Genomic DNA, 26,371 nt, shown 5'->3' with positions numbered 1-26,371 from the left:
CACATGTTCCTGAGAAAGATCAGAATTAGTTATTAAAATAATAAAGGAAAAAAAAAGCTATCTACTGTCTTTCCACATTCCCTCTATACGGAAGTTACATAATTCCCTACTAAAACCCATGTATTCTTCACAGTCCAAACCTAACAATTTCATTATATATACTAGATATAAATTCTAGGTCTGGCGAGAGAAATTCTGATGGAGATACAATGCTTTCAGGTGCTCATTAATCAAAACCAGACATTGGGCTGAACTTCTGGAATTCTGAGAAAAATACAACAGTATTGCTTTTAGATTTTCAGAAAGGTGATAAATTTTGTCTTCTACACAGACCTTACTAATTATTTTGTTTTAAATACAGCCCTTCCAGTGTGCAGGGTTTACACGATGCCAGTCTTCCCAAACTATTCTGAAAGGTGTAAGGAAAGATTTGTCTTCCTCATGAATAAACTAACTCAAAACCAACTCACTTCTCTAGAAGAGAGCCAAACTACTATACGAGAAGCCTGTGCAGGGCTCTTCGTAATAAAACCACAACAACGTCGCAACCCCAAACCCATAATGTGGATACGCATTACTTAACTACGTCTCATTTCAGATCGTATATAAGCGTGCAAGGCAACTCCTCCTCAAGGAAAGAACATTCACTTCTACCTGTTTCCCCTCAGCACAAGACACGTAACACGCTTTCCCGCCATCCCGCCCCCTTCCGTCACGGGGCGGAGCCAGCCGGGCGCGGGAGCGCAGGCCCGCCCCGCTGCCGCCGGGCGCATGCGGCCTCCCGTGCGGCGTTCTCCCGGAAGGCAGCGCGGGGCGAGAGGCCGCCTTCCCGAGCCCCGCTTTCCAGCGGCGCCCTGCGGGGTTAGCGCCGGAGGGGCAGACGTACTCACCAGGTCAGCAGCTGCGCCTTAGCCGCCATCTTGGAGGAGTATTCGCCCGGTTCTCGGGCCTCTGCCGCGCGTGCCCGCCTCACGGCATTGGCCAATCAGCGCAGAGAGCGCGCGGGATCAGATGTCCTGAGCCAGCCAATAGCAACGCGGGATCGCGCAGCTGCTGTTGAGAGGATGCGGCGGCCATCTTGTGGCAGGTGGTACCGCTGCGGGGCGGTCCGTGTTGGTGCTGGCCCCGTCCCGCCTCTTCTCACCGGGAGATGAAGTGTGCCTGGGGCCTGTCCTCGCTGTGGGCTCCGCTCTGACCTCACGTTCTTCGCTAAGGTGTTCCCTAACCAGGTGTTTGATGTCTCGGGAGGCAGTTCCTACCTTGGATGTGCCGGGTGGCTTGTCCCTCGGGGGCGTTGGGCCGTGCGTGAGAGGGCTGAGGTGCCCCGCGGAGGTTGCTGCCTTTATCACCTTCCCTCCTCTCCTGAGCTTGCCGTCTGGCTGGCTCACTGTTACCATGTAGGCAGAGCCCCAACCCCTTAACTTATGATCGGGCTTCCCAGTGTGGTGAAATGTGGATTTCAAATATTCTCTGTAGGTTTGGGTGATGGAAACTCATTTACTTGTGTTACAAGAAAAGGTGATCCCCTGCACATCTCTACAGTTAGAACATTCAGAGGGAAGCGAGTACTATGGCATGAAGCAGTCAAAGCGTTCACAGCGCCTAATCCTGCAACAAACTGGGCATTATACACAAATACATAAAAGATACTGAGATGATTCAGAATGCTGTCTAAGCCCACCAACAAAGATTGTTTGCAGATCAGTTTTAAGGACATTGTTTGTTTTAAATTCTGGCCTTTTTTGGTTTGTATATCTTTTGAGAAGTGGAAGGATTTCTCCTTACTGGATCCACTCCAGTCCTGGAGGCAGCCTTGTATAAAACAATCTTACTTCAAAACTGCTACCACGTAAGGTAGCAGTTATGTAGCCTAATGATTAGAAGACTGATTGTGAATGTGGCAGGTTCAAGTCCTGCTTCAGTCTGCATCCCCCTCAGATCTGCAGTATCTCTCTTTTAATGGTGCTGCTTCCTAGCTGTGATCCTTTCAGATCCATGACATAAACATGAGCATCAGGAAACACTTTTTCATGGTGAGGGTAATCGAGCACTGTCACAGATTGCCCAGGGAAGTTGTGGAGTTGCCATCCTTGGAGGATAACAGCTGTCTGTGGTCCTGAGCAAGTGGCTGTAGGTGGCGCTTGCTTGTGACCTCCGGAGGTCCCTGCCAACCTCAGCCATTCTGTGAAATAGGGGTCAAAACTGCCACCTCCTAACCTGCTTTCCTTATAGGCGGCCATGGGAGTCCTCGGTTTGTCTCCTGTGTTTTACATTGAACGTGAATAGTTGCTGCCTAACCTGTATCTTGGTGATGAGAATTTCTCCTTGGAGTAGAAAGATTGGGCAGGAATGATGTCGTGAGGATCAGAAAAATAAACTTGGATTTTCAGGTGTCTCAGAGACTACTTCAGTCATGGAGCTGCTGTAGCACTAACTTCTGTAGCACTACTTGATGCTACAGTTCTAAGAACACAAACATTTCCATTACTGTTTGGGGTTGTTTTTTTGTATATGTGATCTGTAGGTGAAGGCTGCTCCCAGATACGGGGCTTCAAAGATGAATGCCAATAGGTATTTCTGGATGATGGACAGGCATATAAATACAGAGCTGTTCAAGCTCTGTCAAGACGGAAACACTTCTGGGTAGGTGCAAAAGTAGAATTGTGCATGCCTGAAGAATTAAGTGTGCTGCTGACATTCAGGTGCTCCAAAAGTTAGCACAGCAGAGGGGAGTTTGTCACTTTGAATTCTGATGCCTAAATTGTATTAAACCCTCAAATTCTGATACCCAAATCCTCATTCAGAACTAGCCCATATGCTACTTCCAGAGTCACTGGGAAGGCCTTAAGCCAGGTTTCTTCTGTCTTGCACTCAATGCACTGAACTGTGATTTCTAACAGGAAGACACCTTCAAGGAGAGGGAAGCTAGGTTGATCCACACTCACTGCAAGGAATTTTAAAGTGCTTGTTGGCCAAAATGGGAGCTTACAAGGTGCTTGGGAATTGTCTTGTTTCCCTGCTGCCAAACATTCTGTGATGTATGTACTAAACAGCAATATGTGCTTGGTAGCATAGCCTAATTTTGTAACTGTTCATTCCTTAAGGAATAAGCTTAATAAACCACAATTTGCAAAACCAAACCAGATGCTGACAAAAAATTAAGACAGATTTTTTCCATTAGAAGCTGAAGTTTTATTACAGGATAACAGTACATAAAGCACATCTAAAATCGATGTGTTCAATGCACTTAATAAAGGTAATGTAATATTAAAGGTACAGTTTCTAAGTACAATATAACAACATTCATATTAGAATGAAAATTGGAGTATTTAAAAGACAACATTAAATCTCTTATTTTTACAGTCATATTTACAAAATGAATCAAAATACTTTTTTCGGGACTGAGTAAAATAACAAACTTGAATATAAGTAGGTTATCGTAGGAGTGAGTTGGACAGATCCATGAAAGTGAGAAGTGAAGTGACTGGGTAAAGATCATTAGCAAAGGTTTAGTACAATACCACTTTAGTATTCCTCTTGATGGCTTCGATTTTATGTGGCTAGAAAAGGAATTTGTACATACTGTACACATAACAGACAGCATATATTTACATGTACAGTATAATTGCATTTCAGCTTGTGTGTATTTACAGAAATTTGAGCATATCACTCAACGAGGTTTTTAAGTCTATGTGCTTAATTTTCAAACTGATGTGTACTTGTAATCAGCATTTCTTCTGGTCTCGTTACATTGAACATTTAGTAAACAGGGAGAATATATATTTTAACCAAATGGTTTTGCATAAATATATCAAACTGTTAAAATTAAAACAGTAGGGAGAACGTGTTCCTGGCATTACGTGGAGGTTGGTACATACAAATTGAAGAGCGAGTCCTTTTCTCTTGGAAAATATCAAAAGGTGACTTAAATCAACGAGAAGGGAAAATAAAATTGTCATGGCTTATATTTAAATAAGATTGTAGCTTCAAGAGGTTTTTATAATTGTCCTGATAGTGTCTGCAGTTAAACATTCCACTTATGAAAATATACCCACGGTGCGGTAAAATTTGTATTTATTTTTAGGACAACAGTATGTTTGCTGTTTAAAAAAAATTATTTATATATATATATTCCTTGGATTGAGGGTATAAAAGCAGTGCATGGAAGCCAAGAACCATGGCTTTAAAATTCACTACCTTCTATTATCAAAAAGTGCAGTAAACAGAAACATTGTATTTAATAAATTGCTCAAAAATCTTTGCTAAAGATCTTATAAATTCAGTAATATTACAGAAAAAATCTAATAAATATTTAAAAGGTTAATTACCTCCATAGTTAGATATTTGATATCCATGAGTTTTTAAGAATTAACATGAAAACAATGTCTCAGAATGAAAGGAACAGGGGACAGGAGTACTTTTAAGGGTACATGACTATGTAAATTAAAGGTATACATAAAAAATAAAAACAAAACCCCCAGACCTGACAAAACGCTGCAAATTCCACTTCTTAATTAGCTTTAGGTGCTAATGGCTGTCCTGGGATATGTATGCATGGTTTAGAAAGCATATCCAAGGACTGAATTTAGCCATCCATCTATGATGGAAGATGTACAGAATATTCCTATTTACAGTAACTGGAGTTAAGTGTGTCAGCATGGCCTAGTAACATCCGCATTTGAGTGTGTACAGATCCTATTTAAAGTGAAGAGGGAGGAAGGCACCCAGCAGAATAACATCTATAAATATCAGATGCAACAACAGGATAGAATTCTCCCCAAAAGCCAAATAACTGCCTCCCTTTCAGACAGACAACATTGCAATTACTTTATACTTGCAGATTAGATGTTTTTCTTTTTTTCTGATACAATACAGACTGTTTTAGTAATCAAAAGGATAATAAGCTGGACAGAACATTTTTAATAACGTTAATAATGTTAATAATGTAGAAAAAAAATTCTACATTTGATATCAAGTATCTGTACCAGTGAAGTAATTTTCTCCTTATTAAATATACTATAGAATAATTTATATAATGACACTATGCATTTAAAGAGAAAACCATGTCCCAAATCTTGTACTCTGATACAGGTACTTGTTGGGCATATGTTGGTGTGTATATATATATATACACAAATATATATATTTATATATAGTTATACTCAGTGAAATTAACAAGACCCAAAGGTGGTATTGTCTAGGAATAAAAGGGGTTTGTTTGCTTTTGTTCACAAAAGTAACTTATCTAGCACCACACATCAGAAAAACACAAAAATAGCACACTCTAGTTCTAAACAGCTATGTCTAAAATAGATTATATAGTAAAACAGATATTATACAGCATAATGTGGTATTTGATAAACAGATAAATATTTGCACTGTGTAGGCTGTTTATAGTATAACTTTATCTATACAGAATGAAAGCAAAAAGTTAACTGTATAGAGGTGAGCAGAACAACATTAAATATTATGACTCCAAAGCAGAGACGAAGTTAGAATTGAAAGAATAGAGCAAGATAAAATGTTTACAGGCCATTACAAGTCCTTAAATTAGTAGTAAAATAAGGAATCAGTTGCTCAAGTTTAAGAAAGCAGTAAACAAGAGATTGCATTTACATGCAGATGTCTAAAACTTGTATTTCTTTTAAATCTATGCACAAAAAGTCATTTGTTTTTATTGCTTGACATTCAGTTATGGCTAGAGTATTTTTAACCTTTTTTTTTTTTTTTGTACTTTGGAAACAAGAATATTGTTAAAGGTGCCATAAAAATGGACAACATTGAAAACAGTTTGCAAAGAAACCACCTAACACTGCAGTTCTTTATACATTTTAAAAAGCCTTGTCTGGGGTTTGTCATACGTTAAATATATTTATTCTGGGAAAATACATTGTAGCTTGAAGCCTCCCATTGGCCCAAACATCCAATACAAAAACACGTCTCCAGAAAAGGAGCAGGCAGACAATACAGGTACATATAAAGAAGCAGCCAGTTAATGTCCTAATAGTTCAAATATTCACCACTGTTATGTAGCTTGTTTCTAAATCAATGTAGAAATGAGGAACATTTTGGATTTAGAAAGGTGTACAGTACGTATGCCTTTTTGTGAAATAAAATTCACTGTATTGCTTATGAATTCTCTGCATTAGATATAGATAGCGTTACAGATTGCAAGTTCCTGTAAAGTTTGTGCATCTACATTAAGACTTTGTGGGGTAATTTAGGGTAGTGTTTCTCAAACCAAAAGTCACAACCATTTGAAAGTTGCCAAAGTGTTTAGATTATTATCAAAACACTGTGTCAGGCAAGCATAGCTCGGCTCTAGGTGAAGTGCAGCAGCTCAGTTCTCCCCAGTGCAGAGCTGGACAAGTGGAACTCGTCCCACTGGCTGGATGCAGCTCAGCCCCCCAGACAGGAGGAGCTGGCTCTTGGCTGCAAGCACCAAGCATTTGCAGTAGCCGTGATGTTGGTAAGTACTAGCAGCCACTCAGTTCCTCCAGCTAGGAAATGCCACCAGTAATTACAATTGGTTCGCACTCCCTGCCCAGAAAAAGTTAATTCCAACACAGAGCCCCATGAAGAAATAGAGCCCAGAGGGACTGTGCTTTCAGAAACCTTGAGAAACACTGACTTACAGGAAAACAAGTACACAAAAGGACATATGAACACCAAAACCATGCAGATGTTAACAGAAAGGTGTGATGCCACACGTCAAGTTGAAGAACTTGACTGTGAAATTCAGCTTGAACCAGTAATAAGATTATGAGGGAAGACATACAAGTGAATATTGTGGCAGAAGAAATTAATCTACGTGTATTGATCTGAAGCCTTTATCATGTTTTGAGTCTTTTTTGGATAGCCTACTTATTGCTACGAAGTTATTGCTATATTCTACCAATGATAAAGGCAAGAAAAAAAAAAGAGTTAACCAGCAACATTACATATGCAAAAGGTAGAATACAGCTTCTATTTTGATGTTACAATTCTATTTAGTACCTGAATAAAGTTCCAAAGATAGACCATGTATTATCCTAAATCTTACATATTTTTCCCCTCAAGTCCAGTGAGTCAGCATTATTTAGCAAGCTATTATCACAGTACTAGGATTAAAGCATATACTGCAATGATTTTAAAATAAATATTCATTTAAGTTTTACAACTTCTCTTTTTGCTGTGGTATTTGGTATCTGTATGCATTTGCCCTCATTTCCACCAAATGATTTACTGACAGGAATACTGAAGTATAAAGAAAATAGAAGGCTAATATTCAAATATATTCATGGGTGAAACTTTTAAAGTAATAAATATTAGTATTAATAATGAAAAAAAAATTGAATACTTATCTTTCTCTAGCTAAGGAAAGTAAAGGTGTTCTGTGCAATCTGAATCAGCTAGCACAGATAGAATGTCATATACTGAATACTCAAGAAAATTGCTTATTATTTTTGGATATTGGATAGTAAATGCTGTTTCTGACATTTATATAAATAATTACATTTACATTGGCAAGTTTAGGAATGTGTAGAGGAAAAAAAAAATCACCACATTGTTTGCACAGCTTATACTGGGCAACCAGTTTTTGTTCATCAAGTATAGATTGGGGAATGTCTGTGCCAATCCCAAAAAAGCAATCACCCCCCTACATAGTTAAAACATCTCATAGATTGTACATACTAACAGTCTGTTTAATTGATATGCAGGTATGTAAAGAAGAGGTTCTACTGTGAATCAGCAACAGGAATTTTCTTCTGCTGAAGCTGCCAGAACACCCGCTGATCCAAGAGGTTGTACTTGCTAAGCAGTTGTCTGCCTCGGAAGGCCAAGCCAAGCTAAACTCGACTGTCAGCTTGTAAAGCCGTAAGAAAACTTTCCCTATCTATTAAGCAACCTAAAGTAAACAACTGGAAGCCATATATCCAGTGAAAAAACCCTCAATAACTTAAGAAACCGGAGAACTGATGCTTTTTGCAAGCAGACAGACAGGCTTGATGAGAAATTCACTCTCTTCCCAATCTAATGAAAGTCTGGAAATCTTGCTCTTGCTGTGTGCATTTGCTTATTCACTTTTCTACTTGCATTTTCAAAACATGTGAGGTCATAAACCAAGGCTAACTGGGACAGGCTTCCCGAATCCTACAATTTGGCACTTGGAGACTTCCTAGACATTGCTGGGTTTTATGCCATTTTAATCACTTGGCATTGCTGTATTTGATGCACTAGGTGTGAAAATGTCTTCAGCCTCAGTGTTTCTTTCCAGTCAGTTTTTTTGCTTTACCATGAATCACATGTAACACTGACAGACAGTGTCTGTAGTGCTGTTCTTTTATTCCTGTAGATCTAGGTTCCCTTTTATGTGACTTCATTGCCAAAACCTAATCATCCCCTTTGCATTCTTATTGCACTATCATAAAATGATTTGTTTTCTGTGACAATAATTTAAATACTGAAACCTCATTTTCTACTCCAAAACACTGAAAATCACCTGGGAAAACAGTACTGTCATTATAAAAATGTCTCGGGGATATTGAAATTGATTTCAATCATTCATTTAAGGGTCAGCATTAATTTGTTTTCTAAAATATAACTGCAAAACCTTTGCGCTGTTTGGAGTACTTTTGTTTTGAACAAAACAGACCTAGGAGCAAAACCGAGTAAGGGAATGAGGCACGCATAGAGCAGTTAGTTAAAAAGAAAAATATCCAGTTCTCTTGTGCCTGGGGGAGGGAGAAGGGAAAAAATATCAGCATTTTTTAACATGTAATTTGTTCCACCAGTAGTACTGGCCACCCTGTTGAAGAGCTTTAGAAGATCCCTGAGCACATTAGTTTCTGACTTTTAACCCCAGCTCCAAAATGATAGGGCTTTCTGTTGTTGATAGCGAGATGGATTGTCATTCACAGTTAAGTCAATCATAAGGTGCTTAGCTATTTACCCTTTGTCACCAATCAGCACAAAGAACTGTCAGAAAATAGCTTTTATTTCTCTTTTTTTAAATAATAAAAGGGCACAAATTTTAAACAACGTTTTGTGACAGTGGTTTAGGATTATTATCTGGCTGCCCCTCAACAACAGACAAGTGATTCAGTCGACATTCCTTGGGAAAAAAAAAAGGCAAAAAAAAAAAAAAAGAAAAATCCTGTACAAATATGTATTTTTCCCTGAGGGATCAAGGTTACACCCGCAAGTGCTCTATGTACATATTGCACTGTAGAGGAATGAAGAAAATGTGCAAAAAAAGCAACAATGATTGAAGCTTACTAATCAAACCGTTTAATCGTAACCGCTATGTCAGCTTGCATTTTGGAATGTCGGAACACAGCTATTCCTTTAGGCTAGAATGTAAAAACAACGAATGTAAAAACAAAAAAAGAAAGAAAAACACACCTCTACTATGGCACATTCAATGAAATAAAAAGTTTTTCAAAGACAAATAGACAAATTCCATCAAGAAAATAATACAAAGTTCGTTCGTTTGTGGTTTTTTTTTTTTTGTTTTTTAGAAAAATTACATTACTTTCTTTCATTGTTTCACATTACAAAATTTTTTCTTGTTTACACAAATCACATTTTATTGCAGGAATATTTCAAGTGCCATCAAACATTTATAGAAGGGTTAAAAAAATAGAAGTCTCTCTAAAGTGGTCCAGACAAGGCTTTGTATAGAATAAATCTTTTTTCCACCTTCTATTTTTGACTTAAGTATTTTTAATACATTTTCTTTATTCCATTGACACGTAACAGCCTAGAAGCAGGCACTCATCCGTACCACACATCCATCTAGGTGCGCGCACACAGGTACTCACACATACACACACACATACACACACAGAGGTGCACATACACACACAGATATCTTGGTATCCACACTAAGATAGGTAAGCTTTAATAAAGAACAACCAAACTTAAAACCAGCCTCCCTTTTCACCTAATCCCATATTTTTTTAAAACGTCAAACAATGCTGGAGATGTTGGAGTACATTAGGGTGGTTCAAAGGACAGCATAGTGCAGTCTCTCTTTTCTAGAAAGCCAGAAAACAGCTCTGTGGATAGATGTAGCACCCAATGAAAATCTGTTTTTCACTTTTAGGAACAGATCATTCAGAAAAGAATAGATGACTCCTTTATCTTCATGTCCTAATGGTTTCGTTTGTAGTGAGCTGTGCAGACTATGGAAAGACTCGTGAATACCCACTGGCCCCAACTACGGAGGCTGACAGCAGCAGGAAAGCAGAGTTACCTCGGGTGTGTATGCACAGCCTGATTTAACAGCTTGCCAGTACACAGGAGCTCCCACGGACAAAAGTGACAGCACTTTCTGGCCTAGCAGAACATGTCACAAGCTGCTTTCAGATACAAAAGGCTTTCAGTTAAGGCCCTATCGAACCTTTTTATGGTCATGGTGTTTATTAGTAAGTGCTCAAAAAATCTGTGTTGTCAATGACTTACAGGTGTAAATATGCTGAACTAGATACCAAACAAAACCACTGGCACCTAGCTGCCTGGCAAAGTAGTAATACTCATCAGGAAAAGGTAAGAAAAGGATGTGACTGAAAATTAATCCCCAGATATTTTGCCTGATAGTCTACTTATTGTCAGAAGTAGGAGTTGTATCTCACTCTCTAAAGTATAGGTCTTACTTCATTATTCATTAGTTGACACTGAAATTAAGTTTAGTTGATCTTTACAGGACTAGCACCTAAGGCTGGTCACATTCAGAAAACATTTGTTAGTTAAAAGGGTATGTTTAAAAACAGGAACACACGTTAGAATGCAAGTACCTTATCATGCCAGTTACTCCAGTAAAGTAAACAATGCTTCTAGAACCAGGGTTTCGGAAGGACTGGGGGGTGGCTGTGCTGGCTGTGAACTGCTGCTGCGACAGCAGGCAGCATGAAGCAGGAAAAGCATGCCTCTGTGGGCTTTTCCCACAAGCACTCTCACGGCTCCATCCCAGTGCTCCTGGAGGTGCAGGTGTTCCCCTCCCACATTACAGGGGTGTACTGCTTTGAAGGGGAATATGGGCTGCTCATTTCCCCTCCTTTCAAACTGCAGAGGTGAGCAATAGCTGTAAGCTTCCCTGATGTGGCAGACTATGACATTTTTAACAGGCATGATGGCTAAATGCCTCAATTTGATCCCACAGGAAGCATGTTCAAATCATAGAGTAAACCTCTGTTTTGTTTATAGTAACCCACTGACCTAATCTTCCTTTTAAAAATAGGCTTCAGAGTGGTTCTGTTCACTTCTGTTACCTAACAAGTACACTAAATGTAAGAAATCAAACCCATCGAGCACATTCTTTCTTGTTCCTTACTGTCTTTTAAAGTTCCTGCTTTTTTTTTTCTTACATACTTCATCAAGAACTTCATTTGTGTGGACCTCTAAGGCATCCAGTTACACATCTATCTTATTCAAACCAATGACACACCTCTGGCTCAGCCAGTCCTAGTGTATTTTGTGATGTCAGTTAACGCAAATCTGCCTTCAAAACTAGGTTTACTCGCCACATCTGCTTGGAGAGAGTATTCTTCCTAAAGGGCAGGATAATTGGCAATAATAAGGACTGATAAAGACTGCAAGATTCAGCTTATTAGTTGGTTATGCAATATGGGAATCAAAATTCCAGAATTACAGAATGCAGATCTGTAATACTAAGTTTCCACACTAACAATGTGCCTTTACTTTGTTAGTCTGTCCTCATCTGATTAAAGTGCATACTTTAAATAAGGAGACCAATGGACTTCTCTATTCAGCTGCCTGAAACTGCACTGCTGAGAGCTAGAAGAACAGGGGTCAGTGCCTCACCTCACTGAAGTCAAGGACTATGAATTCTGACTTCTATGGATTTTGATAGGCTGGAGTGTGGAGTTTGAATGCATTGTTTACGATATGGAGTACAAGGTATGTAAAATTATATATAAAAATTACTTTTCTACATAGAAGTCATATACACATCCTTTTACTGTAGATACAGACTTGAGTAACTACCTTCAAACCTGGATTGATGGTGGGCAGAAATACACTTAAAATAGCCTGATTTCCAAGGGTGCACATTACTGGTTTGTAGCTGTTCTGTAATTGCTTTAACTTTGAGCACAGAAGCTCAGCACCTTTGAAAATGAGGCGTTTGACTTGTGCACCTAACTTGGAATTTAGGCATGTCATTTTAAACATTCAGGTTTGAAAGATCTGAAACTAAAAGTACCTTGAATTTAGCAGCTGAAAAGCTGATTTTAATTTAGAAAATTGTCATTATTTTTAACTATTAAAAAAAATATTTCTATAACCGTTTCAGGATATGACCAGCCTCTGTAAGAGTAACATGGAAAACAGCAGCATAAATACCTCCCAACGTATACGTACTAGTACCTGCCAAACCTTTTTCAGTTAAACTTGAATTTCTGGTGCACATGCAACACAACAATGAACACGCTAGCATTTAATTTAAAGAAAAAGGTGCAAAATGAAAGTGCCTTATCAATTCAACAAGAAAAGCTATACCAGTAACTACATTTTATATTAATTAAAACAATATATAAACAATATCTCTTTTGCTATATATAGTCTTCATGCCCATTTACCCTGTAATATATTATAATGCTATTGTTGCTATTGCTATGGACCCTTTTCATGCCGTTCTGTCTACTGGCAAACAGTGGTAGGTGAAAAAAATCGTCCTTCATGAAACAATGAGCAAGTTGTGCAAACTGATGCTGAAATCTCTGCAATGCACACCAGTCGCTGATTACTAGGTGGACTCTCTGTTCTGATCAACAAATTGACTGTTCTGTCAAAAGTCTGGGCAGTGAACTACAGGAGAAAACAACCTTCTGACATGAGTACCCTCAGTCTGTGTAAACAGAGGTCAAGGATTGAGAAGCTGAGACAGAAAAAGGGTCCATATTTGTAGGCATAATGGAAATCATATGCATGAGAAAAACAAGTTCAACTTTGTTTCATTGTTTCCCATCCTTCGCCTGACCCCGACCGCCAAGAGATGTGCAGTGTGTTGGCTCCCTAGGTCTGTGCAGGGCCACATAAAGTGTCTTGGTTTTCTTTCTTTCTTTCTTGTCTTTTTTTTTTTTTTTTTAATTTTTAATTTTTTCCTTTCTTTTGTTTTACTGTTTGTACTTCAGACATTCTAGAAGTGCTTAGGTGATACGTTTACCCATCAATTTGCATCGCTGGCTCAAATTCTGAAGTGAACAACTCCTTGTAAAGTGGAGGAAAGTGAAGTCGTACAATGTCTGGGTATATTGCTTTAAATGCCATAAGCTTTTCTGTATGTCGTCCACACAGTGCTCTTAAAGTAGACACTTTGCATATTAACTGTAAAAAATGAACAGAAGTCATAGGGTCACATATATGGAACCAGGCCTCCCACTCTTGCTCTTCGAGTAAAGCTCTTCCAAACACTTTGAGTTCACTTCAGTTGTTTACCTCAAGAATGACACATCTGATACAAAGTCATGGAAATTTGTTAAGTTGCATTAACACAAAAAGGGGGGGGAAGGGTTGGGGAGAGAAGGCACTAAACAGCTACTGAAGTAATGGACTAACAATAGCTGTGAAGTAGCCTTTTCTTTATGCTCCTAGGAAAAGGTATCATTTGGTTTCCTCACCTGCCTATCAAACATTGCATTGATACATAAGTATTTCATGGCTGGATCTACATTCGCACAGCTTAGCCATTCCCTTGGAAGAAGGCAGTCCTGACTGCTTTTAAACCCACTGTGAACATTGTGGAGGGAATGCAGATTAACCCTTTTTAACTTATGCCAAATCAGGTGAAAAGGAACAGACCAGGAAAATCTGTACTTCAACACTATCACTAGGGTACTCCCTGAATGTACGGAATACATCCTTATGTCAAAGCATGTGGAAGAAACTTTCTTGCAGCAAAGGTATCCAGAGCATACAGTCATGGAAAAGAATTCCATGAGCTAGGATTTTACATGGGCTGGACCATCCAGCTTCTATTGTAATTAGTTCTGTGGTGTGAAACTGAGCTTAAGCTTTCTGGCTGTGTATTGCTCCTCCATAAGGAAGTGCTTATCTTTCCCCAGTTCTTCCTGTTTAGGTTTTTTAACATCACACCACTTTTCCAGTTTTGAAAAGTGACCTACAGATACTTTAGATGAGCACAGTAGTATGTAGGATCTCTTTTCCCCAGGCACCAGTGTTTGGAAGAACTATTGAGAAAAAGGCTGTGTGGGGAACTTCTCATGGAAGACAGAACAACAAGGTTAGTTTGGGTATTGCATGTTATCACAACTTCATTGTCATGCAGGCAGAGACTTCACAAGGCTTAAGGCATGCATGTTGTAGAACTGAAATAGAACTGCGTGGCAGAAATGTGTGGGAGGAGGAGGGTAAAAACCTTCATCACTTCTCATGCAGTTCAACATTAAAATACTTGGTTTCAGACTCTTATCAACCTTGAACATTATCATTTCACCGCTTCTAGTTTTTAGTAAATAGTTGCAGCTGAGCACCTTGATTTTAAACAAAGCATTTTGGATTCATAAATAACAAATTGACTGCATAAAACTTTACACCATGCTCAGGACACCCATTCTTAAGTAAGCGTCCTTCTGCAGTCCCATGGTGTGGCACTGTACAGTTCTTACCTTTGTTAGGATTCCATCTTCTCGGTGGTTCTTCTGTAGGACGTGCTGAAGCGCTAGCTGGATCTTCTGTTGGAGTTTTTCAATCTTTACTTTCTCCTGAAGCCACGAGCGATCTAAATATAAACGGAGTTAACACCTCGAGTACTGCACACGTCAGTCACAGCACACCAGAAGTACCAAGCCTGTTACAGATTCATCTTTTTTGTTTGCAACCTTCCTTCTACTTCTTCTATATTCTTGCGTAGAAAACGAGTTTCAAAATCAATAGGTTTTGGAGTATATTTATTATGTGCATTTCAAATTACTTTTGTGAAGACCTCAGAAGAACACAAGTGTGTCAGAGTAAGATTTAGTAATCATTTGCTAACAAGGTCTGTAAAATGCAGGGTATTACAAAATCAAGCTAACAACTTTTTCATGGGAAATGAATAGATCACATAATGAACAAGAGTTGAAGTGGATCTTCTTGCTAAGATTTACAGGGACATACAGAAGAATCAGAAGCAAATACTCAGCTATTAAAACCATCAAAAAAGCTCCTGAACTTCCTAGCTGAAAAGCACTGTTTGCTGTCCATGCTCTGTGGCAAAATTGGGCATTTCTGTGGCTGACATACGAAGACATGGGGCTAACATGGTTCCACTCTGGCTCACAGCACCAGAGTGTATTTGTGACATTCTCAATAAACCCGCTGTCAATAACAGCCTCTCCCACCACCACTCCTGACCCACTGCTGCAGTCTGAAAACAGCCTTTATTTCCTTCGGTGTTAATGCCAGGCACAAACAAACTTTGTGCGCTGGTATCTTGTTTCACCTGACCTCATAAGCAGTCCCAGAACGTGGAGTACTGTGCCTATCTACTTGAGATTATGAGGTTATTTCAGGATGGCAGACGCAGGCTGCCTCGTGGGGTGACTTGCAGCATTGTCATTCTTGGTGTACCCAGTTTCGTGATGGTACAAAGCTACCTCGGGATCTTTGTACCACTGTAAAGTGGCAACCCTGCTTTAGAGAGCTGGGGTGACACCGCAAGCATTCTGTCATGTGCTCGGCAGAATTCTGCTGCAGCTGCAGGCTCTCACAATTGAAAGCTGACCATATAAACTCAGTGGCTACCTCCTGCCTCTCACCCTGGCTGACCTAGCGGTCATGTTTAAGCTTTCACAAAGAAGCTGAGTCCCCAGTGAGGTGAAAATTTGGAAAACAAGGGCTTAGATTAGGATTTCCAATTGAACAAACCTGTTCCTGAATTCATGGTTTCAATGTGTCCATGACATTTTGGCCAAGGAGGAGCAACTCAAAAACATTATGGTGTTTCACACTGCCCGATACTCTTAACAGCATTAAAAAGCATTAAAACATAAAAACAACTGCTAGCAAATAAACCTAGAGCAAAGCTTTGTCTCTTACCTGCCGACATTAAAACGAATGCAGAGAACAAGGCTATCTCATCTTCTGTCAGGTGCATAGAACATAAACTTTTTCCAAATTCAAACACAAAGCTAATGAAGTCTTCGCAGCCTGCCAAAAAGAAGGCACAGCTCATGTCACATTGTTCAGAACTACTTGAGAGCTACAGACTGTTGATTTATTCTGATGGAGGTGAAAAATAGAGGTAAAATACGTCATAGGGGAATGGTCTTCTTGTTAAGGAACATGAAGCAGTGGTAGTGAGGTCTCTCTCCCTCATGCCTGAGCTTATTATGCCATTTCCCCAAGTCCCCAGCTCCTACACCTGGCAGCCGGGATTACGAAGGCTTGGCACGCTGCATCTTTTCCACATTTGGTTCTTCTGGGGTAATTATGGATACAACCCAAGCCATTTTAAAGCTCAGAATTGTTTTAGCTTTGTTTCTGTTCCTAAATGGAACCTTCTTACGGCACTGTAGACTGGAGGTTCAAAATGTGTGCTTGAAAGTAAGACTGCTGAGCACACAGAAGGCGAGGGGAGAGACATGCAAGGTACATGCAGGAGCAAAGGGAGAAGCCAAAGTCTGAAAGCTTTTCATGCAGAAAAGGAACTGTGTCTCCTGTCACCCATTCTCTCATTCACACAGGTGTAAGTCAGGTTACTGCTGCTGTTACACATGCTGTTAGCAGCTCAGAAAGTGGAGCCCTGCTTTGAAGGGGATTGCAACCTGATGGAAGGAGGGCTCTCCTCTGCCCACTGGAGCCCCAACCCAGCCTAAATGTCTGCATGGAGTTGCTAACAAGTGAAAGTTGTTTCACTGGAACCCACATGTGATACTGCATCCTGTGAATTGCCTGACTCTGACCTTGTACTGTAAAGTGTTTGAGAAAGGTAGAGATCACTGCAATAATTATACAGTATCCTCTGCTGCCATATTTTCACTGCCCTCCAAAATGGCTTTTCATCCCAAATCTATACCCAGTGAACTGCAGCCTTTTAAAACTAGCAAAAACATACAGAAATTCCAAATTATGAACTGTAGTTTAATAATAAAATATATTTACAGTATTTTACCTGCAAATAACTGGACTTTGCATATTACACAACACTGTTAATATCTCCAAAGCATTAACATCAGTATATCCAAAATTAACTTAAAATATGCTGCCTTTTCCAACACGATCTATAAAATGTTTCTCTAGCTATGAAATCTGGGCTTCTGTTGTCAACAACTGCATCCAAACTGCTCTACCCTGATCTAAATGTTGAATTACAGCTCCAACAGTCCTTTACTGCTGTTGGAACAAAAAGCAGCTCTCCCCTTGCCTTATTATGTTTATGCTGTTGTTTTTTTTAAGATACAACACTTGACAGTTCCTTACCTAAGGACTTGAAAACCTCTGGGCTAGCATACTTGCCATCAAAGTAGACTGTGTTGTTCTGGGAGTCAAAGGCACGGCACATTCTGATGAACACAACCTCTAAAGACCCTAAAACAGAAACAACGTATGTTTGACTAGTGAGGTTGAGACCAGCTGCAAAAAGCAAGTGAGGTTTCAAAACGTTCCTATGCCCTGTACTCATTCAGTATCAGTAGAGTAGGGCGGCAGGTGTCTGGGCAGGGCATAGTTTGATTTGCTCGTAGAATTATAAGAATTCCCATAAATCCCTTTAGAAGTTTTTGTTAAAGCCACTTAGTTAACACTAATAAATAACATCTATTTGAGTAATGAAGTCTCTGAAGTCAAAGCAGCTCGTTCAGATTTATGCTGATGAAGCTTTGACAACTTTGTCCAGTTTGTAAACTGCATTACTTCTACAACATTCGGCCCAGGACAGGCTGGATTTTTACTTTGAAACACTGTTACTCACTCTTAGTAAGCCAAAATAAAACACTTGATTCCAACTTTTCCATCTTAACACCCTCGTTGCGCCCTTTGTTCATAATGAAACTGTCACATGTAGGCTTGATCTCATTCTACCCAGAGTAACTAAGGAGGTGGACTACTTCACAGGACACAGGCAATTTGTAAGGTTCTTCCCTTGTATTATTTTAAATGATCATTGTACAACATAGGTATATATCATAGAATCACAGAATGGTTTGTGCTGAAGTGACCTTAAAGATCACCTAGAGTTCCAACCCCCTGCCACAGGCAGGGACACGGTGTGCATGTACAATTCCTGTACACAGGTAACACCTTCCTCAATCAAAACTAATAGAAGCAGACCTTCAGACTGACCCACATACCTGCTTTTAAAAGCACAATTTGATCGTTTTGACACAGTTCCATAAAGCCATCAATGCGTTTGGCAAATTCCACTACATACTGTATAGCTTCTGTTATTTTGACTGCGCATAACTGCCACATTACCTCCCTTTGCTGTTTGAGAGAAAAGAAAAATTGAACAATTACTAATCAAGCTTTGGAAAGCCCATCAGCATCAAGTAAAAACGAGCAAGTTCTCTCCAGCGCTCCTGGCTACAGTCTACTTCACAGTATCACAGTATGTTAGAGATTGGAAGGGACCTCAAAAGATCATCTAGTCCAATCCCCCTGCCGGAGCAGGAACACCTCGATGAGGTTACACAGGAAGGCGTTCAGGCGAGTTTTGAATGTCTCCAGAGGAGACTCCACAACCTCCCTGCGCAGCCTGTTCCAGGGTTCCATCACCCTCACTGAGAAGAAGTTTCTTCTCAAGTTTAAGTGGAACCTCTTGTGTTCCAGTTTGTACCCATTACCCCTTGTCCTATCATTGTTTGCCACTGAGAAGAGCCTGGCTCCATCCTCATGACACTCCCCCTTTATATATTTATATACACTAATAAGGTCCCCCCTCAGTCTCCTCTTTTCCAAACTATAGAGACCCAGCTCCCTCAGCCTTTCCTCATAAGGGAGATGCTCCACTGCCTTCATCATCTTAGTTGCCCTGCGCTGGACTCTCTCCAGCAGGTCCCTGTCCTCCTTGAACTGAGGGGTCCAGAACTGGACACAATATTCCAGGTGCGGTCTCACCAGGGCAGAGTAGAGGGGAAGGAGGACCTCTCTCGACCTACTGACCACCCCCCTTCTAATACACCCCAGGATGCCATTGGCCTTCTTGGCCACAAGGGCACAGTGTTGGCTCATGGTCATCCTGCCATCCACTAGGACCCCCAGGTCCCTCTCCCCTACACTGCTCTCTAACAGACAGTTAAGAGAGTACTTGCTGGACAATAGGAATTAACCTCCCAGCCAAAGCCTCCTGTGTATGAGTGACAGTGCAAACGTGAGACTTCTTTAGGGATGTCAGAAGAGATCCAGGTTGGAGCATTTTTATTTCATAAGCTAAAAATGTCAAAGTGGAATGATTCCTGTCATTTCAGTGGGAATTCTATTTGCTGCATGAAAAGAGAATGCCAATTTACACTAGCAGTGCATAATCACATCCTTTCTGTCAACTTTCTGTAGTTTGTACTGAATGTGAACTGTGTGACTAGCTCATGTTCCTAAGGGTACATAACGATACACATATCTGAAAATCATCTTGTTAACAACATGAAGACAGCATGAAAGCAGTGATTTTTTCATGTACTGATAATAATTCAGAATGAAATTACCTTATGAGTAGAAAATATTATATTCTTAAAGGTTAAATATTTTCTGATGGAAATGACAAACAAGTTCAAGGAACACTGTGCTTTAATAGGACAGCTTTCCAGAAGTAGCCACTTGGCAGGAGTTTGTGATGGAAGGTGCGTCTGAAATCCAAAGTTGGATTAAATCTTACAGTGTGTCCCCCCCTGCCTCGGCACAGGGCTGCAGCCCCAGTGACAGTGGTGGAGTGGGTCAGGATCACAGCCAGGCTTTGGAGGCTGGAAACCTGCCCGAGGTCTGCGTCAGAAGCCCTGTAAAATGACACAACTTGGTGGCTTCAGCTTCTGTTGTTGTTGCTGATCCAGGAGATTATCAATGAAAATATTACTATAATGTGCTATTTAGGATTGAAAATCTGTCTCTGGTTTCTAACCCTTGTTTGTCACAGACAGGCAGATTTTAGGAGCATGGCTTTTCCTTTACCAGTTCTGATCACAAAGGACAGGATACCCCAGCCATCTTGCTGCTTTGGATGCTAGCACATTATTTTGTTTGAAAACACAAATACATTCCTGACAGTAAATAGAAAGCAGTGAAAAAGTGAATTTTGCAGTGTGTTACGGAAATACCATGCTTTAAAAGCCCCCATGCCATAGTCTGGCATGCTCCTGTACCTTGTTCTGGTAGTTCTCGATCTCTTCCTGCAGGAAGGTCTGCCATGTTATCTGCTGCAGCTCCTCTCTCAAGTACTGGCACGTTTCCATGTGCGACTTGGAAATGTTCTGTGCGAGGTGTTCTAGAGGGAAGAGCACACAGGGACACGCGTGAACAGCGCCCAGCTGCACCCCAGGGCCGGGGCCGCGCTCGAGCCCCCGTTGCAGGAGGGCAGGGGGCGAGGCGCGGAAGGTGCAGGAGCCGGGGCCGGGCGCTGCTGCCGCGCCGCCCGCTAGGGGGCGCTCCGCGGCCGCGCACCGAGCGGACGTCGGGTTTGGGTTGAATTCGGGTGGTTTTGTGAATGAATGAACCCCGCTGCGGCTGCGGGGCAAGGCGGCAGCTCCCGAGCGCTTGGCACATGTGGAGCGACACGGGAGCACCTGGGATGGAGCCAGCCGGGAGAGAGCCCAGCGAGCAGCCCGTGGGGACACCCTCACCGAGCACCACGCACAGGGCACGGCACAGCGCTGCCAGCCAGGCACTACAGCTGTAAAAGCCGTTTGTGCTTCATACAACGGGAGCTGCCTAATAAAGACACACAGAAAGTGAGCACCCGTGTGCTGGTGTCAAGCAGGACTCTGCCACGGGGGGCTGCCTGGGAGGCAAAAGGTTCCTTTTTGCTCTCACGTCATTAAAAACACAGTTGGAAAATGTGCGATTAGAGAAGGTCGCTAACACCACACTGAAGACTCAAGGGTTCTTTTCTCTAGCTTTAGAGTAGTCCCTCCATCAACTGCACGTGATTTAAAATTTCCATACGACATTTTAATTCCAAATAAACTATTTTCTGCTGCTACAACTGGTTAAAAGACCCATGAGGCAGATTTATATTCATTAATAAAACTTGATTCCCTAAACCTTTGGGAACCCTGCCAAAGGTGTGAATAGCATCTAGATATCCAAATTCCACCTTTACCTTGTCTCTCTCTTGCTTACCCTAACTCTCACACCCATCTGTTCTGGTTTAGAGCTCTGGTGACTTGTCTCCCACAGTGCTGCTGCTGGTGCTTTTGCAGCTTAGACCACTGGAAAGGAAGGCTTGAAACGAACAAGAATGGTCATGATGCTGAGGGGCTGGAGCTGGGTCTGCTGTGAAACTTACTTGGTTTGGTAACAACCAAACCCAGCTCTACAAGTGGAACTGCTGGACCAATCAGCCTGCTTAGTGCACACCTACTGCATCAGTAGTTTGATGTAAGAAACAACCTGAAAAATCTTTAATATACAGCTGAGCTAAAATCAGATGACACGTGCTACCTGAGCATCAGCAAGGGAGAGCATCAGGTGGTTTATACTTTGGTTGCCATCACAACTTTCATGTATTTCAGAGCAAATTTCTTTTCTTACCAGTGCGTACTTAAAACATTTGCTCTCATCAGCAGCACCTGACAGCTTTATCCCCGTGCCCTTGTGGGATACAGAGGTGAAATATTACCATGTTACTCATAAGCCTCAGTTCTGTGTTTCAGCACACACCTAATAAACACTTTCATTGAGCAGCCCCACCTTTCTAAATTGAAACCTTAGTCTGGAAGACAAACATTCTCCAAATACTGTTCAGCAGTGTCAGTGCTGGGCACCTAAATCACGCTTTGTAGGGTCTAAATGTAAGCACTGCGTAAGCAACATGACACACTCATTTCAGGCCAGCATTCCAAACTCAGCACCTGGTCTGGGAAGGAAAAGCCTTTCTTTTTTCTGTGGGTTTAATGTAGATCTTTCACTGGCTCCCACAAGAACATTAACAGCCTTCTGATGGAGGCAAAGCTGGTAGCCTTTATCCCCATGTTTTCTTCCCATTTTTGCTTATCTGTAACTGAAGTTATTTGAACTCAATCCAAACACAGTATTTTATCTGTCACAAAAAATCATATTGCAGAGAACAGAAGGACACAAAGAGGAAAGGACATTAGAAGGTGAGGACATTAAAAGGTAATAAGCCTTCTTGTCCCTTCCTCTCTGCAAAACTTCTCAAACCAACATAAACTAAACAAGCAAAATTTTGCATCATCTGTTTGTCTGTAAGTAAAAAAAAAGCTAGCAAAAAGATACATTTAACATGGAACACCTCATTTGCAAACTATTTTTAGGTTTTTATAATGGAATAATTAGCAAAACGGTTGCTTAAGCAAGCAAAATCAGTTCTAAGCACCTGACTGCTTGGCTAAGTAACAGAACCTTAAAGCCACTTCTCTGCTGGCCTGTCCCAGGTTGCTTATAGCCAGTTCACACAGCATTCTCTGACTCGAGCCTCAGATGCTGACAAGTCATGGTTGTGGAATTCAGCCCTAGCGTATCACTCTGGGAAGAACTGACAGTAAAATGTGCTCATTAATGTGGTTGGTGTAAGCGATATCACCAAAACTTGCTACTTTCTAAGATGTTCTTCAGCATCTGGGGCCAGATTCTTTTTGACCAGTGTCAGGAGAACTGCCCCCAATTACCCTGGTGCTTTGGGTTCATGTTTCCCAGGTACAGGTGGAGAGCAGAAGAAAATCAGCCTCATGACTTCGTGCTAGAAAATAAGAGTATGAGGTAATGGAAGAGAGGATAAAATGTTCAAAACCAATCTGCAGCCAAAGAAACGCTCCGTTTGCTCAGCACTAACCAGGGGCTCACTAACCAGCATTCAAAGGGTTCTGTGACAAGGACTGACAACAAACCCAATGCTTCTAGAGCTGACCAGCCACAAGCTCCCAGGATCTTTAGTCCAGTTCCATCAGGTGTTCACCATGTCCCCGGGGTGAGGGTACTGTGCCCATCACAGGAGGATGCCCACACATGCCCACAACTCTACCGAAGCAGCATTCTCACTACTGCCTGGCTACATGTGTCACTTCAATCCAAAGGGTTACTATTAAGACAGTTACAATGGAAGCTTTTCTCTCTCATTACCTAATTCTGCCATGGACACAGTTGGAGAGGTCTCCCCATTTGTAAAAGAACAATACGGGAAGAAGCCCGATGCTGGTGTGTAGTCACATATTGGTTCTGGTTTGATTCCATTAATATCAAGACCCGACTGATCTGGAGAAGGCTGTATGTCTAAGTAGAAGCTGCTAACTGCAGAGTCTGCTTTGCTACCTTCAGGGGTATGCCCATCAATGTAATTACTGAGGTCATCATGTAGCTCTGTTAACCCATTCGTGGTGATATTGTATGTTGGTGTTAGTGGTTCTGCCTCTCCTGGTTGCTGCTGGTGATCTCGCTGCTGCTGCTGCATTCGATGCTTCTGCACCTCCGCATACAGGCTGTCCCTCTGCTTCTTTGACATTCGACCAAACTTTACAGCTGAAACACAGACACACAACACGTTACATTGCTACAAACCCACTACTGCATTTTCATTGTCTTGGGGCTTTAAATACTACATGGAAGGATGCAGTATAGAAGGCAAATCAGCCAAACAGGCAGACCTAAGAACCACTTCTGCAGTTACAGGTAATGTAGCTGCAGGATCTACTCATTAAAAGACCATCATAACGTGCTACTTAAACAGACCATTAGAAGTCACTGGTTTAGAGTAACTCATCAACTTCCAGCTTCTATACCAGAAAGATTTTCTCTTACACACCCACCGAAGTTGACAGATCCATCTCCTCAGCATTCAAACCCTACCTAGAAAAGTAGAAGCAAGACAGAATATGCAGGCTTGAGATGAACTGTCCAACTCCTGCTAGCTGCACACTCCTACTACAACATGAACCTAGAGTTAAGTCTAAACACGTGGGGTCTCTCTCAGAGAGTATCAAAAGCAAGCTTTATTGATACTAGGACCAAAGGACATAGGAAGGTCCACAGAACCTGCTTTCAGTGCAGCATACTGTGACAAGCAAAAGTGTTTACCCAGCGAATTACTGTTAAAACTATACATATATATGCGTGTATGTATCTCTCCACAAAATTGTTACTATGAGAAGTATTCACAGGGAAGTGTAAGCCAGAAGCGACTGGTTTGCAACATCCAGGGAATTCCTAAGAACACAGTATGTGATTTCTAGGGCCTGTATCAGCTGTAGGAACCTCACTGAGGAAGGTGACAGCCACCTTGTGCTTTTCTACAGGGAAGCAAACCTGTTGGAGGGATCAGCTGTTACATGATCAACCACTTCAGGTTCTTAGTTTCATGCCTAATAAAAAACTATAGACAATGTAATTCAAGAAGTTACTCTCCTCAGGCCTCTTGTACACAGAGTAACGCATATGTGTTGGTAGAACATGCAGCGTTGCTGTCACTAGCAGGGGAAAAAGACTGAATCAGATCTTCAAATTGGGTAGGAGATGGCAGCTTTGGTACATCTCTGGGGGAGGCACACAAGTATCAGCCGCAAATCCAGTTCTAGCTGAGTTCCATAAGCTTCCATTTTACAGAGGTGGGTTTTCCCCGTTATACCGGGTCTAATTTTGAGCTTATTAATTCTCAGCAGCAGAATTCATTTTCTTCAGAACTTCTGAAAAAACACGGTGCTATTTTCAATTTGTGTTTTGCCCAGTAATTCATTACACACACACTGAAACTTCTGTCTTGTGAAACAGTTCTGATCTGTGCTGATACAGCAACCAGAGCATTACCTGCTGCTGTGGTGTGCTACTTAGATTGGAGTGGACACAGAGAGAAAGTGTTAGCATCAGACTAAAACCTGCATCTTCCAGAAGTGACCAGAGGCAAAGCTCTGAACTGAAAACTATACCGGAGAAGCAGGAAAAAAGAGTAAACCCTAGAACTTCATATATGCCCCCATTCATAAATATTTAATGTGAATATATAACAACAAATAAACTCCTCTTGATGATCTCAACTATCAGCCCTATGCACAATGAACCTTAAATCCTAGGCTGTTTTAGTAGAACACACTAAAATGCTAAATGCTGTTTGGTTTTTGCAGTTCAGGTGCATGTCAGCAGAGCTCACCATCCCGAGACATCCCCACAGCAAGGCATTTCTGTAGCCGACAGTGCTGGCAGCGGTTTCGACTGGTTCGGTCGATCAGACAGTTCTTCTGCCTGGGACAGGAGTAGGTGGCATTGCTCTGCTGACTCCTCCTGAAAAAGCCCTGTAACAATCACAAAACACGAGTCAAGAAGCTGCCAAGTGATGGAGCAAAGAAAGAGTCAGAAAAGCAGCATACCAACAGACAGCGAAGTTCAAGTGCACTACAGTCTGCTGAGGAAAGCATGGAGGGCTTGGTTGGTTTTTTTCCCTCTCTTCTAGAAGCAAACAAACCCCAGTAACTGGTAGGAAACAGTTCCTTAAGAAGTGCTGTGACACACAGAGGAATTACACTTTTTCTCACCGGTTTTACAGACCCCACATCACATGTGATACACTGATCCTTTCCAAATGAGATAAAACTAAGAAGAGACCCAGATTTCCTGTCTTCCCTGGGTCTGCACAGATCTCCAAAACAGGAAGGATTCAGGAGCCCTGTTCTTTGAAGATGTCAGTGGCAGGCCCCGGCGTCCAGCCTCCCCCAGGGATGTCTGTGTTTAGCACAGTGTGTGATGCCGAGCGGGTCCTTCAACAAAGAACAAGCTTTAAAGATGTTTTTTCTTAATTAGTTTAATGCTGGTGGGTTTGAGGTTTCGTTCAGCTCAGCACAGGGTTGAGATCTGCCAGGAGGGAGGAAGCTGAAACACATCTTATGTGTTTTCTCTAAGTCAAGTGCAAAGGGCAGACCCCCCTCCCACCAAAGTGAGCACTGCAAGGTTGGCGGTAGTCACAACTTGGGTCTCTCCATCAGGACCGTGCGTGCTGGTAAGCAGGATGCCAGCTGTTTGCTTTGAAGTGCATGGCATGTTTTAGCCACAGACTGCTCAAACAGCAGCTGGTGCGTGTGTAATACCTGCTTCACAAGGATGCTGCAGAAACGGAGTCATTCCAGCCCAGTGTTTTAGTTTTATGTTGCCACATAATGGTTTCATTAACAGCGCTGCACAGAAAACACTTCCTCAGAAACGTTGGGCACCTTGTAATTACAGCTGGACTCTTCCCAGTTCTTCCTTCATTCAAAGGCCCCATCCTGGAGCCCCTCAGCAC

The 26,371-nt window shown here is 41.4% G+C and overlaps 2 protein-coding genes across 3 annotated transcripts in view; both read right to left on the bottom strand.

Annotated features, from left to right (window-relative positions):
* LOC308225381 (little elongation complex subunit 2-like) overlaps positions 1–919 on the bottom strand; it is a gene marked incomplete at its 5' end in the record, with an annotated part of 64,239 nt that extends 63,320 nt beyond the window's left edge. The window contains 1 exon segment of the mRNA XM_080626237.1: positions 891–919. Coding sequence (XP_080482363.1) covers positions 891–919 — 29 coding nt within the window.
* An 11,742-nt stretch (positions 920–12,661) lies between these two features.
* Positions 12,662–26,371, bottom strand: part of RORA (RAR related orphan receptor A) — a gene marked incomplete at its 5' end in the record, with an annotated part of 347,719 nt that continues 334,009 nt past the window's right edge. For both annotated transcript variants that reach the window (XM_080626591.1, XM_080626592.1), the window contains 8 exons: positions 12,662–13,329; positions 14,631–14,743; positions 16,042–16,152; positions 17,425–17,532; positions 18,294–18,426; positions 20,295–20,416; positions 23,230–23,625; positions 25,247–25,388. In XM_080626591.1, coding sequence (XP_080482717.1) covers positions 13,165–13,329; positions 14,631–14,743; positions 16,042–16,152; positions 17,425–17,532; positions 18,294–18,426; positions 20,295–20,416; positions 23,230–23,625; positions 25,247–25,388 — 1,290 coding nt within the window. In that variant the 3' untranslated portion in view covers positions 12,662–13,164. The remainder of the gene's footprint in view (positions 13,330–14,630; positions 14,744–16,041; positions 16,153–17,424; positions 17,533–18,293; positions 18,427–20,294; positions 20,417–23,229; positions 23,626–25,246; positions 25,389–26,371) is intronic.

Source organism: Psittacula echo (assembly GCF_963264785.1).
Source record: "Psittacula echo genome assembly, chromosome: 10".
Lineage (NCBI taxonomy): Eukaryota > Metazoa > Chordata > Aves > Psittaciformes > Psittacidae > Psittacula > Psittacula echo.
The sequence above is the reverse complement of the archived record's forward strand: the minus strand, read 5'-3'. Positions and strand labels throughout refer to the sequence as shown.